The 17,500-nt window shown below is 46.3% G+C and overlaps 2 protein-coding genes across 2 annotated transcripts in view; one reads left to right on the top strand and one right to left on the bottom strand.

Annotated features, from left to right (window-relative positions):
- The window catches only part of cftr (CF transmembrane conductance regulator), a gene marked incomplete at both ends in the record, with an annotated part of 41,684 nt that extends 35,772 nt beyond the window's left edge, over nucleotides 1-5,912 (bottom strand). Inside the window, 3 exons of the mRNA XM_080545280.1 lie at nucleotides 2,526-2,637; nucleotides 4,758-4,868; nucleotides 5,860-5,912. Coding sequence (XP_080401406.1) covers nucleotides 2,526-2,637; nucleotides 4,758-4,868; nucleotides 5,860-5,912 — 276 coding nt within the window. The remainder of the gene's footprint in view (nucleotides 1-2,525; nucleotides 2,638-4,757; nucleotides 4,869-5,859) is intronic.
- A 5,326-nt stretch (nucleotides 5,913-11,238) lies between these two features.
- asz1 (ankyrin repeat, SAM and basic leucine zipper domain containing 1) overlaps nucleotides 11,239-17,500 on the top strand; it is a gene marked incomplete at both ends in the record, with an annotated part of 24,374 nt that continues 18,112 nt past the window's right edge. Inside the window, 5 exons of the mRNA XM_080544783.1 lie at nucleotides 11,239-11,382; nucleotides 12,725-12,885; nucleotides 12,944-13,053; nucleotides 13,413-13,508; nucleotides 13,850-13,975. Of these exons, the coding sequence (XP_080400909.1) occupies nucleotides 11,239-11,382; nucleotides 12,725-12,885; nucleotides 12,944-13,053; nucleotides 13,413-13,508; nucleotides 13,850-13,975 (637 nt within the window). The remainder of the gene's footprint in view (nucleotides 11,383-12,724; nucleotides 12,886-12,943; nucleotides 13,054-13,412; nucleotides 13,509-13,849; nucleotides 13,976-17,500) is intronic.

Below are 17,500 nucleotides of genomic sequence, written 5' to 3'. Positions count from 1 at the left end.
CTGAACTTCAAATGGACTGTTGCCTAGTAACCTGAACACAAACAATGTAGTCTAATTAACGGTTAATAGAACACCTGTGTGGCGGAGTGATACATATAGTTAAAAGTCCCAGTGCTGTTATACTGGATATCAGCACTCATGGAATGCCTCTTGTCCAATCAAATTACTTAGTCGGAACTAACTGTTGTATAATTGATATTAGAGAGAGATGGAATTATAAGCAATGTTGCCATATGTGACACGTTCTAGTGTTTTGGTCCGCATGTGGCAACCAATCAAAATGTTCTGTGTTTTATTTTGAAACACGGAAATACATTTCAACGTCGTTGAGAATCACAACACAAACTTGCTAGTCAAGCCAAAACACTGCAACAACGCAATGGATTGGGTGAGTAATCCCGCCCACTGCTACCTAGTTAACTATAACACTACTTTACATTGTTAGCTAGTTAACTAGAACACTACTTTACATTGTTACCTAGTTAACTAGAACACTACTTTACATTGTTAGCTAGTTAACTAGAACACTACTTTACATTGTTACCTAGTTAACTAGAACACTACTTTACATTGTTACCTAGTTAACTACAACACTACTTTACATTGTTACCTAGTTAACTAGAACACTACTTTACATTGTTACCTAGTTGACTAGAACACTACTTTACATTGTTACCTAGTTAACTAGAACACTACTTTACATTGTTACCTAGTTAACTAGAACACTACTTTACATTGTTACCTAGTTAACTACAACACTACTTTACATTGTTACCTAGTTAACTACAACACTACTTTACATTGTTACCTAGTTAACTAGAACACTACTTTACATTGTTACCTAGTTAACTAGAACACTACTTTACATTGTTACCTAGTTAACTACAACACTACTTTACATTGTTACCTAGTTAACTACAACACTACTTTACATTGTTACCTAGTTAACTAGAACACTACTTTACATTGTTACCTAGTTAACTACAACACTACTTTATATTGTTACCTAGTTAACTACAACACTACTTTACATTGTTACCTAGTTAACTACAACACTACTTTACATTGTTACCTAGTTAACTAGAACACTACTTTACATTGTTACCTAGTTAACTACAACACTACTTTACATTGTTACCTAGTTAACTACAACACTACTTTACATTGTTACCTAGTTAACTAGAACACTACTTTACATTGTTACCTAGTTAACTACAACACTACTTTACATTGTTACCTAGTTAACTACAACACTACTTTACATTGTTACCTAGTTAACTAGAACACTACTTTACATTGTTACCTAGTTAACTAGAACACTACTTTACATTGTTACCTAGTTAACTACAACACTACTTTACATTGTTACCTAGTTAACTACAACACTACTTTACATTGTTACCTAGTTAACTAGAACACTACTTTACATTGTTACCTAGTTAACTACAACACTACTTTATATTGTTACCTAGTTAACTACAACACTACTTTACATTGTTACCTAGTTAACTACAACACTACTTTACATTGTTACCTAGTTAACTAGAACACTACTTTACATTGTTACCTAGTTAACTAGAACACTACTTTACATTGTTAGCAGGCTCACAAAACAAACTGTGTTAGTTGACTAGCGATGTGTCATTGATTTTCAACAACGCGGAAATTTATTCACATTTTTCAAAAGAAAAGTCTGAACATTGAATCAGATGCCGACATGGGGACCAAAACACTAGAACGTGTCACATATGAACACTGCTCAGTGTTCATCTAACCCTCAGATAGATAGATAGATAGATAGATAGATAGATAGATAGATAGATAGATACCACCTTCATTGTGACCCAATTTTGATCTGAGTAGCGTGGATCTACTTGAAACAGGGGTGGCCAACACTAGTCCTTTAATGTGAAAGTATGCACATGTATGTCTTTGCTCAAGTCCAAGTTTAACCAGCCTAATGTCAGTCTGCAGCGGAGGTGGTTCGGAACCACTGTCCCGTAGGGAGTGACCTTGTCTTAGACCATAACTCCTACATCTACTAGCTTCACAAGCTAATGCCTAGGGTTCATTAGCCAGCTATGGTTTTGGCGAGTTTGATCCCCATCAGGTTGTAGTAAATAGACCCATTGGCTTTGTTCAGGTACGTTTGAGCTAGGCTGTGGCGCAGGAGGTAGAGCCGCCGTCTAATGATCACAAGGTTGGCAGATTGGCGGTTCGAGCCCCGGCTGGCCACATGTCGAAGTGTCCTTGGGCAAGACACTGAACCCCAAATTGTTCCCAGTGAGCGCGCCGGCGCCTTGCATGGTAGCTTGCCGCCATTGGTGTGTGTGTGAATGGGTGAATGAGAGGCCGTTGTAAAGCGCTTTGGACCATTCCATCCTATGGCTCTCCACGGAATTGGAGGACAGGCTCATTGAATGATGATGCATGGAATGGAATGAAGAATGGTGTTTGACCCATTCCATTCGATGCATTACAATGATTTCGACCTCCACCAGCCTACTACTGACTGACTTGCTTACCCCGAAGTACAATAAGACTCCAAAGAAGATAAAGGGCCACAGGAAACATCGGGACAGCGCTCGCATGAGCCGGGGCTTGTTTTTGGCCGACGCCACTTCTCGGTCCCATTCTCTACATCAGGAAAACCACAGAAGAAGAAGAAGAGTTACAAGCTGATTAAACACATCACACGCCGACTGACTGTAACTGTGACAGTGAAAGTAGCCACAAATTCTCAGACCCCTAATAACCATCTATTCGGTTGTTAAGTCTGATGTCACATGTGACGTTTAGCAATTTCCGGGTCCAAATAAAAAATTCCCTGCACCAGAGTACCAGTGTACTAAAGCACCAGAGTACCAGTGTACTAAAGCACCAGAGTACCAGTGTACTAAAGCACCAGAGTACCAGTGTACTAAAGCACCAGAGTACCAGTGTACTAAAGCACCAGAGTACCAGTGTACTAAAGCACCAGAGTACCAGTGTACTAAAGCGGTAGAATGACAGTTCAATTGTTTTTTAGACTGGGATCTATTCATACAACAAGGGACGCAGCACTTTCCCGTTTTCCCATATTGTCAGGGTCTTTGAGCCTCGGAAAAGCGCTATACAAATATAATGAATTATTATTATTACTGCGGCATTTCGAAGAGATCGCCTCAGCCAACGTTGGACCCGGAAACACGTCACGACTTAACAACCGATACCATCTATAACATGGGTGATCTGGGCGAGTTACTGGACAGAGTACAAACTGGAGAGACCTTGACGAACGAGGGAGGGGAGGGAGGGGGGGGGGGGTTGAAAGGAATGAGTAAGTAGAAGAGATAGTGAGTAGGCAAGAGAGAGAGAGAGAGGGTGGGAAAGGGGTAAAAGAGGAGAGAGGAAACGGGGGAGAAAACGGTGACAGCATGAGGGATTGAGAGAGCGAGAGAACGAACAAGAGAGAGAGAGAGAGAGAGAGAGGGAGAGAGAGAGAGGGAGAGGGAGAGAGAGAGAGGTGACCATACCAACCTGTTTCATCGAACGGTAAAGTTCAAATTCCCAGCAGACCTTTAATGTTCTTTAGAACATTCTTTCTTTCTTTCTTTTTCCCCCCAACCCACTCGTCATTCATCACCCTGCGGGCATCTGTCCCTTGCAAAGGTCGACTTTTACACCCGTTTAGAGAGAGAGAGAGAGAGAGAGAGAGAGAGAGCGCTGGCACCGTTTACTAGGACGTGTGCCCTAACCTGGCCCCATAGGGGCCCCCCAGGGCCGGGCCGGCATGGGACATGGCATGTTTGCGTAGTTTCGGGGGACGAAAACACGGGTGGCATTTAACGGGTGGTGGCCTACTGTCTTTTTTTTTTCTCTTTTACTTTTTTTTCTCTCTCTCCAAAATCCTCTCAAACGTGTGACATTTACTCAGTCTTAAAGAACGGGAGGGGGGGGGGGGGAGGGGTAAAGGAGAGAGGAGGTAGGGAGGAGAAGGGGAAGGAGTGAGAGGTGGTGTGAAGAAGAGAGAGAGAGAGAGAGAGAGAGAGAGAGAGAGAGAGAGAGATTAGATGGACAGGGTGAGGACGCAAACGGGCAGACAGAAAGACAGACACACAGACAGACACACACACACTGGCAGACAGTTTATGAGTTGAAGAGTGACAGAAGAAGAGGTAAATAGAGGAGGAAGAGGGAGGGTCATGCCATCACTGGTGTGTTTGTTTTGGACACATCAGCGTTGATGTCTGCCTGCCTCCAAATGCCACCGACCCCATATTATAGGTTGGGGTTGGACGTCTGGAAGTTCCGGTTTCTTTGCTAATCGTTGTGGATGGGGGGGCTGGTTATTACAGTAAATACAGTTAAAGGGCAGAAAGGAAAGTAGGAAGGTCCACCTCTAACTCTCAGCTCACCAAGAGGAACAACTGAAGGACAAAACACACACCAGGAAAAACACATTGTATCTTAGGTATGAACTACTGTCTAAACTAGCTTTGTATGCTAAGTATGCGATTAGCATTTCATTGTTTTGTGTTCCCTACAGCACTACATTTGAATGAGTAGAATGACATTTGGACAGTAAAGTTGAGTTGAGTAAAGTGTGTGTGTGTGTGTGTGTGTGTGTGTGTGTGTGTGTGTGTGTGTGTGTGTGTCTGTGTACCTGTGTGAAAAGTTGAGTTTGTGATTGTTTGAGTTTTGGTAAATAAAATGCAAAAAACTAAAGTAAAGTTTAAAAACATGACATATGAGGAGACCGTCTGGCAAATACAAACCTTTCAAGTCGCTCGGAGAGGTTGTCTGCGAGATCATACGAGGGTGCTTTGTAACAATCTGACAGTTCCAACTTTTTTCTGAATCCCTTCCTCAACAGTGGTGATGTCCACCTGCACATGAACAGAACAAGAGGTTTGACTTGGCTTGGCTAATGTCTCCCCATCACACAGACACAGACACAGACACAGACACAGACACAGACACAGACACAGACACAGACACGCACACGCACACGCACACGCACACACACACACACACACACATTGCAGTGCTTGCTGTACATGATACAGTGCATTGAACATCAAGAATGATATCTGATTAAATCAACACACCTGTGGAATCTATGCCACCAGAAAGGAGACCAAACCAAACAACTAAAGCAGTGGAAGAATTCAAATTCCTACAATTTGAACATCATCTGTTCAAGAAACAATTGGCTGGCAACACTGAATGTATTCCATAATGACTAGACTTTGAAATAGGATAAAAAAAATATAAAAAAATAAAAAGAATGTCTAATATCAGGACCTGTGCGCTGTACAGCATGGTGCTGGTGTACGCAGGGGACACATGGTGACAGTCTGGATGTTTAGTATCAATGACATTCCGCACAATGATATCATTATGCACGAAGGACAATCAGAACATGACGCACTGGGTCGCAGAGGACAGCTGGAATTTCCTTTCCAGGCAAAAACAGTCCAGGACAAAACAAAAAAGAAAGTTGGGCATGCATTTCTAACGATTTACACCAAGTATTGAACTTGTGCCATGCATGGAGAAGTGTGGAGAAGTGTTAGATGTGCTTTGGCCCCACAGCTGAATCATGTGTCTCCTCTCAGAGAGACGCGCTCTTGCGAATCTGTTACACGCGTCCCAACAACCTCTGCTACACATTTACGCTCCCAAAAGCCCCAAAACACCATGACAAACATGCCCAACATCCAGGACAAACATGCCCAACATCCAGGACAAAAGATGCAGAAAGAATGCATTTAATGCATAAAAAAAAAAAAATGAAAATCAACATGTTTAATCATATTGTATTGTGTAACTTTTGAATAAAAAATACTTGGAAGAAAAGAAGAATGCATGTCTTACCAGAAGAAATACTTGGAGAGGAAGTTGGCATCTTCCACAGGTGACTTCTGCATCCTACCAGAGCGGGACCCCCAGTTTGATTATGTCACACTGCTGCACCTGTCTGTGTCGCTGTCTGTGTCGCTCACATCTGTGTGTCCCCCTGGCCCTGCCTTTTCCCTTTTCTCGAGGATGACCGCTCCTTGTCGCCTGCGAGGCTCCTGTAAATGCCCGGGTGATGTCACTCGCGAAACTGGCTTTTCCGAATCCAAAAGCCTTGAAGTGGCGGAGACACTAGTGCGCTTCTCTCTGCTTCCAGACCACAAGCTCACCACGCAGACGATCTGTCCTGTCCTGTCCTGTCCTTATGGCACAGATCTCTGCCCATATGTCCTGTCCTGTCCTCTCCCACAGCTCTCCACGCAGAGGAACTGTCCTGTCCTGTCCTCGCCTCCTCGATGATCCCGACCACTGACAACACGGTGGTTAGCGAGAGAAGAATCCTTTATGGGCTCGCCAAGAGTCCCCAGCGCGTCATTTCCATCCTGACAAGCCTCTGTAACAAATGACACGGGCTGCATATTGTGGCAACACACTTCTGCAGAGACATAAACTGACTGGGTCTGAACGGAGCTTGTTTTTTTTTTGCACGCAGGTTTCAGAGGATCAGAGGAGAGGAATCCTCCTTTCTACTGCTATGATGTCAATGATGATGAAGGGTTATGTTTGTGTGTTGATAGGAGAATGTGTCATTCACATGATAGAGTCAGTGGCATTCAGTCCATAATTAATTGAGTTATTATGAAAACCAAGTTACAACAATTTAGGCCAATAAGATTAGGTAACAGTATTAGGTTATGGAGAATATTAAATCACAAGGAAAGTATCCCCTGTCACCACATCCTCTAAACGTTCACATAAATAACATAGAAAGATACATATTTACATGACATGCATTTGCTCATTCAAAGACACAATGACATGGATCTATTCTACTCTTCTTACATAAGTCAGCTGACTCAATACAGAATCGTAGTACCAGTATTAATTTAACAGTATTATGCCATAATGGTGATGGAAATATTATCCTTTCCAAGACATCAAGTAGCAACCATTTCCTACAACCGCATGATAAGAAAAGCGGGTTCCCTCTGAGAGAACATTACAACTTTGTATCACCGTCAGGTTACATACAGTTTTAGGGAGGATGACATATTAGAGACATTCCATTATGGAACAGAGATAACATGTGAAACCATAAGCACTAGTAAGATCCTAACGGTGACCCAGTGATCCTAATAGTCTCCTTATCACAATCAGTCAAACCTACTTAATAAGACCATACAACATCCATATTCTCCACACTGTCAACTTGATATCTGCTGCAAGAATAGTGCAGTTGTCATTATGTCCACTTTATATTTTGGATCTGACAGTGTGCGTGTGTGTGTGTGCGCGTGTGTGTGTGTGTGTGTGTGTGTGTGTGTGAGTTTAAACCTGAACATTTGAAATTGTTATTGTAGCTCACCTCTTTTGTTTGGCTTTTAATTTATTGCATTTTATATGATGACCGATTTTTACTTTTACTTTTTAGTCGTTTAAACATATTTTATGGTTTGTAAAGCACTATGAACTTACATTAATGTGTATGAATATGTGCTCTATAAAGAAATCTGCCTTGCCTTGCCTTGCCTTGTGTGAGTGAGTGAGTGAGTGTGTGTGTGTGTGTGTGTGTGTGTGTGTGTGTGTGTGTGTGTGTGTGTGTGTGTGTGCGTGCACGGTGTGTGTGTGTGTGTGTGTGTGTGTGTGCGCACGCGCGCCAGAAGTCTAATGCAATTGACCGACTCCTTTATGAAACAGACACAGTCACATGAAGTCAATTGGGTGTTCCCTTTCAGCCACTGAGTGAGTGTTTCAGTTGCAAATCAAGCACATCAAGCAGCCAACAGATATATTGCACATTGAAGATGATCTTCCTGCCATCACATGGATCATTGAATCAGACAATGAGCTGACTAGGTGTGGTGCCCAGCCACTGATGTGTTTTTATTGTCACCAACAGTCCAGTCCACTAGGCCTGTTGACTCCAAGCTCCAGGAGTGTGTTTATTGTCATCAAACCAGACATGTCATTACTGTTATATGTTCACGCACAAGCAGACCCAACCCATTGATGGTAAATGGACTGACTTATATAGCGCCTTTATCCAAAGCGCTTTACAACGGCCTCTCATTCACCCATTCACACACACATTCACACACCAATGGCGGCAAGCTACCGCTCACTGGGAGCAATTTGGGGTTCAGTGTCAGTGTCAGTGTCTGGTTCAGTGTCTTGCCCGAGGACACTTCGACACGTGGCCAGCCAGGGCTCGAACCGCCGATCTGCCAACCCTTGCGATCATTAGACGGCGGCTCTACCTCCTGAGACACAGCCTCCCCAGTGTTGAGAGACCAAAAGGGGTTGGTTTGGTACAGATGTTGTTGAATCCAGTGTCGCCTTCACCAGTTAACCCTCTCCCCCTCCCCATCCCATGCGTCCCCAGCACTACCTTCATTAGGCCCCTATACTTTCTTTTATTTATTTTTTGTGTCTTTTTATTATTACTACTCAATCTTTTCAGTTTGTAAAGCGTCTTTGAGTGTCTAGAAAAGCGCTATATAAGTTTAATGTATTATTATTATTATTATTATTATTATTATCTGTTCAATAAAATGAAAAATATGAGTGGGCTTGCCCCACTCAGAAAAAAATACTTTATTTTGTTTGATGTTTATGGTTGAAAGTAAAGAAGCCAAGCCGTGTGTTTGTTTTGCTGTTTTCTGGTTCTGGTTGAAACTAGATATGGTTTATGGTGTAGTGGTTTTGTTTGTGGTTTTTACCCACAATGCCAGAGGGGTGGTAACCTGCCTTCATCACATAGCCACATCTTTGTTATAAACATTAGGCTAGGAACGGGTGCCACCCCCGTGTATTTATGTTGTCTTTATATATCTGGTGTGGTTAGGTAGCTAGGACTTTTTATTCCCTTGATACCTTTTTTTTCTAATTTAAGTAATTTTTTCTGAGTGGCAGTCCCACTCATATTTTTCATTTTATTAGACAGATGTAGTGAAGACAGACAGGAAAGTAAGAAGGGAGAGAGGGCATGTAGCAGGGCATGGGGGCCGGATTCTAACCCATGCCGACATGGGCACATGTGTGCACTGTAGACCGCGGTGCTAGACCACTGGACCACCCCAGGCGTCTTTGTGGTAACAATCAATTCTTGCATTTTAGTTCTACGTTTCTTAACGTTTGCATGGTGGTAAGCCCTATAGACAGAAGGGTCGTAACATAAATGGGCCATTGAAGAACACTGAAGTCATTGTCATGTTCATGAAACCAGTTTGAGACGACTTTTGCTTTGTGACATGGTACATTATCATGCTGGAAGCAGCCATTAGAAGATGGGTACATTGTGGCCATGAAGGGATGCACATGGTCAGTAACAATACTCAAATAGGCTGTGGGCATTCAAGTGATGATTGATTGAGTGGGAACGTCACCACAGACTATAGACGAAGATGGAAGTATAGATACGAAGAAGAGCTCTGTGAGATTGAAGACTTTGTTGGGCGTCTTCAGGCAGATCTTCACTGGGAGAAGACTGGACGCGGCTGGGGGATGATGGACCAGGAAGACATTTACATTTACATGTTTGGCATTTAGCAGATGCTTTATTCCAAAGCAACTTACAATCAATACATTTGACTAAGCAAGTGAATCATCAATCCACCAGTCGTAGCAGGAAGAGTAATCCAGCTCAGGCCCGGGGCCATTGATAGAAGGAAAAACCTTCTTCTAAACCTAGCCTTTTTTAAATTTTATATACAGTATAGACACTGGAGAAACAGAGAAACAGTACAAAGTTTTTGTTTTTAGGGGGCACAGTAGAGGGGACAAGCAGGTGTCTTCAGGAGACACAGTGCTGGGGGGCAGTAGATGTCTCAGGAGGAGCAGTTAAGGTGTAACCTGAAGATATGGAGGTCTTCAGTCTACGACGGAAGATGGGTAGTGACTCTGCAGTTCTGACAGCCGTGGGAAGCTCATTCCACCAGCAGGGAGCCAGTGTCGGGAAGAGACGATAGGTCCCACCAATAGATCACCGCCCACCGATAAGTCACTTCCAATCGATAGGTCACTTCCCACGATAGGTCACCGCCCACTGATAGGTCACTCCCCACCGATAGGTCACTTCCCACCGATAGGTCACCGCCCACCGAGACATCACCACTGGCTGCCACCACCATTCCATCGCCCAACCGACGACATTCCATCGCCGGCCATCGCCACTACAACATGAGCGCCCCCTGCTGCTGTGATGCTGCCGTTGCCACGGTCACCCTTTAAGCTCCCAGGGTTAACAGTGGTGCCCCCTGACTGGCACATTGTGTAGGCTATGGACAGTTGGTCCTAGTAGCACCCCCTACTAGGGCCCCACCTCAGCATGTCAAAAGCCGTTTTTCAACGTGTGTTTAAGGCTTCTGACATGCTGAGTTGGGCATATGGGCATATGGATAGATTAAATGACAGTTCATCATCTATCCATATGCCCAGGTTGGCCGGCTAGCAATCGGAAGGTTGCTGGTTCGATCCCCGCCTTTGAGCAAGGCACTTAACCGCTAATTGCTCCAGGTTGCGCCGACTCCACTGTCTGTGCCTGGAGCAAAAAATACCACATCCCAACAACTGATTGTTTGATTGTTTGAAGTCTATTGCATCATGGCAAATAAAAAGCATTTATATTATAATGTGGGACGTGTTCAATATGGCTTTCTTTAGGGTACAACTACCCTAAGGTGTGCACTAAATTCTTGTGATTTACTTTGTTCGTTTTTTACACATTTTTTTAAAACTTATTATGTTTTTAACTTATTATATTTTTTAACTTATTATGTTTTTAACTTATTATATTTTTTACGTATTCTGTTTTAAACTTATTATATTTTTACTTATTATGTTTTTAACTTATTATATTTTTAACTTATTATGTTTTTAGGTTGTTCAATCATTCTTTTGAATGAAAAGTGCAATACAAATAAAATGCATTATTATTATTATTATTATTATTATTATTATTATTATTATTATTATTATTATTAATTATTACTTTAGCTTACGTACCGTCAAGCATTGGATTGGTGCAGCGAGGTCAGAGTTCACCATCTCCCTCCAGCAGACGCAGTCAGACACATCTGAATCTACCAACAAATGCGAGAAGGGCGGAACATTATATACCACAAAAAGTTGGCCAAAAGTTGAGGGTTAAAACTTAAAGTTGCGGGTTAAAACCAAAAGTTGAGGGTTAGAAGTTGCGGGTTTGTGTTCGTGTAAAAGTCAGGTTTGCAGGCCAACACCATGTCGAGCAACATGCCTCAGCAGGTGGACCACGCCGCCGCCCAGCGTGTCCATGCCGACCATGCCGACGCCTTCGCCGGGGGAGACGAGAGCGACGGGAGCAGCCAGGACGACTGGGACATCGGATTCTCACATAGGAAACGGGTGATACATACACACACGTGTCTTTCTCTTATTATCATGCATGTGGTCAGGTTGTCAGGTTGCACGAGCCGGGAGCGGGTTAGCTAGCTACCATGTGCTGCCAGGTTGATTGACAGGTTAGTTGGCTGGAGAGATGCATGGCGAGGTCGGCTCAGTGCACCGCTGATAATGATGTCTGATGAAACATTCATTAACATGAACCACTGCCGACAAATACCCGCTACCCCCCCATACCTGTCAACACATTTGAAAATAAGGGATATTTTCCCGAAAATAAGGGATATCCCCCGCACGCCCCTGGGCGTGCAACAAGAATTGGGTTAACTAGTTCCTATGATTAAGTAAGTGACTACAGGTGATCAGAATCAGATACCTGGTTGAAAGTAAAATACGTTGAACATCCCTGCATATATATACATGAAAACACAAAAGGGCATATCAATTCAGCACATTTATTTATACATGACTTGACACCATGAAGATGTCAATGGGAAAAGAGCGGCGCAATGCTCACCCCCAATTGAAATAAGCCAGTGGCTTTCTTGGGTTTTTATCCTGTTAGTTGACCTTGTATGTAATATGTACTTTCATGTACCTACTTCTGCAAATCTTCTAATAAAGTATTCAATCAATCAATCAATCAATGCTACCAGCGATCATTTCAAAACGGAGATGTAAATACGCTCTGAAAATCTGATCACCACTCATGGAATGCCTCTTGTCCAATCAAATTACTTGGTCCCTTTATGACGTTGCACCTAGTGTGCGTTCCGGCGCTCTCAGAGCAAGATTACCAACGCAGCCCAAGAAACGAGAGGAAACAAGTCAACTCCGACATGGATATAACGATTGTCTAACAATTAAGTGTTCAATTATATTATATTATAGGTGAAAAATACGGGAGATTTACGGGAAAATATTTAAACGGGAGCACAGCGGGAAAGAAAGGTAAAATACGTGGAAAACGGGAGGGTTGACAGGTATGCCCCCCCCCCCCCCTTTTCCCGAAACCCCCCAACTCTCCCCACTAGCTCCCCTAGACCCGACCCCCGACCCCTTCTCCCCCCTAGACCCGACCCCCGGCCCCTTCTCCCCCCTAGACGCGACCCCCGGCCCCTTCTCCCCCCTAGACCCGACCCCTTCTCCCCCCTAGATGCGACCCCCGGCCCCTTCTCCCCCCTAGATGCGACCCTCGACCCCTTCTCCCCCCTAGACCCGGCCCCTTCTCCCCGCTAGACCCGACCCCCGACCCCTTCTCCCCCCTAGACCCGACCCCTTCTCCCCGCTAGACCCGGCCCCTTCTCCCCGTTAGACCCGACCCCCGGCCCCTTCTCCCCCCTAGACCCGATCCCTTCTCCCCCCTAGACCCGACCCCCGGCCCCTTCTCCCCCCTAGACCCGACCCCTTCTCCCCGCTAGACCCGACCCCCGACCCCTTCTCCCCCCTAGACGCGACCCTCGACCCCTTCTCCCCCCTAGACCCGACCCCCGGCCCCTTCTCCTCGCTAGACCCGACCCCTTCTCCCCCCTAGACCCGACCCCCAACCCCTTCTCCCCGCTAGACCCGACCCGACCCCCGACCCCTTCTCCCCGCTAGACCCGACCCCCGACCCCTTCTCCCCGCTAGACCCGAGTGGGACATCGGATATTCACATATGCAAAGGACCCAGAGGTGATAAATACACTTGTCGCTTTATTGTTTCTCTTATTATTATGCATGTGGTCAGGTTGCTGTCTTCAGCTACCAGGTGCCAGGTTGATGTTTAGTTGGCTGCGAGGTGGGCTCAGTGCACCTCTAACCCTAATAATGAGGTATTTTGAAACATTCATTAACATTAACCACTGCGGACAATTCCCCGCTAGAACCCCCGACCCCTTCTCCCCGCTATACCCGACCCCTGACCCCTTCTCCCCCCTATACCCGACCCCTGACCCCTTCTCCCTGTTAGACCCGACCCCCCCCGTCCCCGCTAGACCCGATGATTCACAGCATGCATTTCTAATACAAGCATCTATATGTTCAGGTCACAGATGCAGTTGTTCCAGATGCAGAGGACAGTGTCTCTAACTTGGAAAGGGCCGTTTCATCAGGAGACGTCCAGCGTGTTCAGCGGCTGTTGGACAACGGTACGTTTTAGCAACGTCCTCTTCAACTAGGCCTTCACAGGGTTGTAAGGGAATATCGGGATAAAAACATGTCTTCAAGTAGTCAATTAAGCATAGTTTGAAGTATAGTATGTATAGAGGACAGCTTAACATGTTGTGACTGACTTATTGTGTATATATCTCTTTATTATTTCTGCTGTTATTATGTAATGTGTACTGTACATGTACATTATTATGTATTATGTTAGGACCCCCTCGAAAACGAGATGATACAATGTATCTCAAGGGGTTTTATCATAATAAAAGACATTTACAATTTAATTGTGTAGTTTAGCCTAACCTTTGACCTTCCCCTGTGGCAGGTGTGGACGTGGAGACCAGGCTGGGCCATGAGGAGTGGACCCCTCTCATGTGTGCCGTGCACGCAGCCCACTACGACGTCACCAAGCTGCTGCTGGACAGAGGAGCCAGCGCCAACTACAGTAAAGGTGGGAGACATGTCCTTAGGGTTAGGGTCATTTAGTCATTCCAAATGTGAATTGACAACATACCGTACTTGCTGTGGAGTATACCGAAGCATTGAATCATTGGACTCATTTCCCATTGAGTCAGCCTGCCAATATTTGGTAAATGGTAAATGGACTGCACTTATATAGCGCCTTTTTTGCTGCTCCAAAGAGCTTTACAACGGCCTCTCATTCACCCATTCACACACACATTCACACACCAATGTGGCCCGCTCACTGGGAGCAATTTTGGTGTTCAGTGTCTTGCCCAAGGACACTTCGACATGTGGCCAGCCGGGGCTCGGACCGCCGATCTGCCAACCTTGTGATCATTAGACGGCGGCTCCTCTACCTCCTGCGCCACAGCCGCCCCCCTAATCAGACATTCATCTTTCATTCTCTCCCAGTCTCAGTCTCCCCAACCAATCAATCAGAATGAAATATACCTACCCGCCACCACTGACAACAGAGTCTCCAGAAAGAGAGAACATTGACTCGTGTTTGATTTGGTCTGATTATATTTGATTTGATTCGATTGGAGTTAAATGAGGTTTCCCTCACCTGACTCCAGCCCTGCCAGGACCAGGACAGATAGACGGGCTTTGCAACTTCCTTGACCAGGGAAAAGAAGGAATCCTGCTCCATCAAACAGGAAAATTACCCTACAACTTACCCCCCCCCCCGCCCGACAGGCCTCTCTCTTGATGAAAGGAACTGTTCACATTCAAAGTGCTCTCCCTCCCTCTCTCTCGCTCTCTCTCTCTCTCTCTCCTTCTCCCTCTCTCCCTCCCTCCCTCTCTCTCTCCTTCTCACTCTCTCTGTCTCTCCCTCCCTCCCTCTCTCTCTGCTCCCTCTCTCTGTCTCTCCCTCTCTCTGCTCTCTCTCTCTGTCTCCTTCTCCCTCTCTCCCTCCCTCCCTCTCTCTCTCTGCTCCCTCTCTCTGTCTCTTCCTCCCTCCCTCTCTCTGCTCTCTCTCTCTGTCTCTCCCTCCCTCCCTCTCTGCTCTCTCTCTCTCTCTCTCTCTCTGTCTCTATCTCCCTCTGCTCTCTCTCTCTGTCTCTCTCTCCCTCTCTCTCTCTCTCACCTTCTTTCAATTTCCACACGTGCCTCGGCCAGAAGACGGGGAACCAATTAAAAAGCCCCGCGCCACTCAGCCTCCTCATCTGACATTACTTAACGTCTATGACGCCAATGAGGAACTCTCGCAAAAACATAAAAACATCCCCCTAATCCTCCGGTGTGTTTCCAGTTTACACTCTCTCCTTCCCCTGTCTCTGGCCCGGGAGAAATTGAAGGCATCTGTCGTTGGTATTTCTTCAGTGATGGAGGGGAACAGGGGTGAAGGAGAGAGAGAGAGAGAGAAGAAGTCATGATGTGCTTCCAGGCAGAGCCGCTCCGGTCAACACACACACACACACACAGGTCCATGGATGCTGTGACGGGGGGGGGGGTTATGTGACGTGTGTGTTTTTCAACCTGAAGCACCGACAGCACACACACAAACAGTGCATAGACATTTTGTGCGTGTGTGTGCGTGTGTGTAAGGGGGGTGGGAGGGGTAGACCATACATAGGCTTTAAGGAAACACTTAAACAGCCACTTCCTAATTGGTGTTTTGGTGCAGAAAGAGAGGGAGGAGGCGTGGCAGAGGGATGGATAATGCCGTTGCACAGACCCCTGCGCTGGCTGCATTCTGCAGGGGCAACCCCCAGACTGTTTATGTTCCCCAGGCCACCGCAGAGGCAAACTGCTGGTCTGCTCTCTACCCCTGGACCAAAAACTGCTCTCAATGTGCCCTTCCACACCACACACACACACACACACACACACACACACACACACGCACACACACACACACACACACACGCACGCACACACTGTCTCCGATCTTAGTCATTGCCCTTCGACACCACGCACACACACACACGTACACACGCACACGCACACACACACACACACACACACGCACACACGCACACACACACACACACACACACACACACACACACACTGTCTCCGATCTTAGTCATTGCTGGAACAGAAACAGGAGTTGTGTAGTGATTGCCATCGTGCCTGCCAGCTTGTAGGAGGTGCAGAGATGAGGACGTTTCCACCCAAGGCAGCTGTATAAAGAACAGCAGAGTTCCTGGTGGAAGATAAGGGAACATTGATCTCGTCAGTAGGCGATTGTCCAAATGTTGCAATTCTCTCTGTGCTCATGTGCAGTGTCATCCCAGTCTGTGTAGTGGGACCCCTGAGACAGAGGTGAAGTGTTTTAGGGGCGGCTGTGTTTCAGGAGGTAGAGGAGGTAGAGGCTGTGTCTCAGGAGGTAGAGGCTGTGTCTCAGGAGGTAGAGGCTGTGTCTCAGGAGGTAGAGGTTGTGTCTCAGGAGGTAGAGGCTGTGTCTCAGGAGGTAGAGGCTGTGTCTCAGGAGGTAGAGGCTGTGTCTCAGGAGGTAGAGGCTGTGTCTCAGGAGGTAGAGGCTGTGTTTCAGGAGGTAGAGGCTGTGTCTCAGGAGGTAGAGGCTGTGTCTCAGGAGGTAGAGGCTGTGTCTCAGGAGGTAGAGGCTGTGTCTCAGGAGGTAGAGGCTGTGTCTCAGGAGGTAGAGGCTGTGTCTCAGGAGGTAGAGGCTGTGTCTCAGGAGGTAGAGGTTGTGTCTCAGGAGGTAGAGGTTGTGTCTCAGGAGGTAGAGGCTGTGTCTCAGGAGGTAGAGGCTGTGTCTCAGGAGGTAGAGGCTGTGTCTCAGGAGGTAGAGGCTGTGTCTCAGGAGGTAGAGGCTGTGTCTCAGGAGGTAGAGGCTGTGTCTCAGGAGGTAGAGGCTCTGGATCTCAGGAGGTAGAGGCTGTGTCTCAGGAGGTAGAGGCTCTGTCTCAGGAGGTAGAGGCTGTGTCTCAGGAGGTCGAGGCTGTGTCTCAGGAGGTAGAGGCTGTGTCTCAGGAGGTAGAGGCTGTGTCTCAGGAGGTCGAGGCTGTGTCTCAGGAGGTCGAGGCTGTGTCTCAGGAGGTAGAGGCTGTGTCTCAGGAGGTAGAGGCTGTGTCTCAGGAGGTAGAGGCTGTGTCTCAGGAGGTAGAGGCTGTGTCTCAGGAGGTAGAGGCTGTGTCTCAGGAGGTAGAGGCTGTGTCTCAGGAGGTCGAGGCTGTGTCTCAGGAGGTCGAGGCTGTGTCTCAGGAGGTCGAGGCTGTGTCTCAGGAGGTAGAGGCTGTGTCTCAGGAGGTAGAGCCGCCGTCTAATGATCGCAAGGTTGGCAGATCAGCGGTTCGAGCCCCGGCTGGCCACATGTCGAAGTGTCCTTGAGCAAGACACTGAACCCCAAAATTGCTCCCAGTGAGCGGGCCGGCGCCTTGCATGGCAGCTTGCCGCCATTGGCGTGTGAATGTGTGTGTGAATGGGTGAATGAGAGGCCGTTGTAAAGCGCTTTGGATAAAGGCGCTATATAAGTGCAGTCCATTTACCATTTATCAAGTGAAGTGTTGTTATGTGACGCAGACAGACAGACAGACAGACAGGA

Source organism: Nansenia antarctica, assembly GCF_963989245.1.
Source record: "Nansenia antarctica genome assembly, chromosome: 14".
Classification (NCBI taxonomy): Eukaryota; Metazoa; Chordata; class Actinopteri; order Argentiniformes; family Microstomatidae; genus Nansenia; species Nansenia antarctica.
The sequence above is the reverse complement of the archived record's forward strand: the minus strand, read 5'-3'. Positions and strand labels throughout refer to the sequence as shown.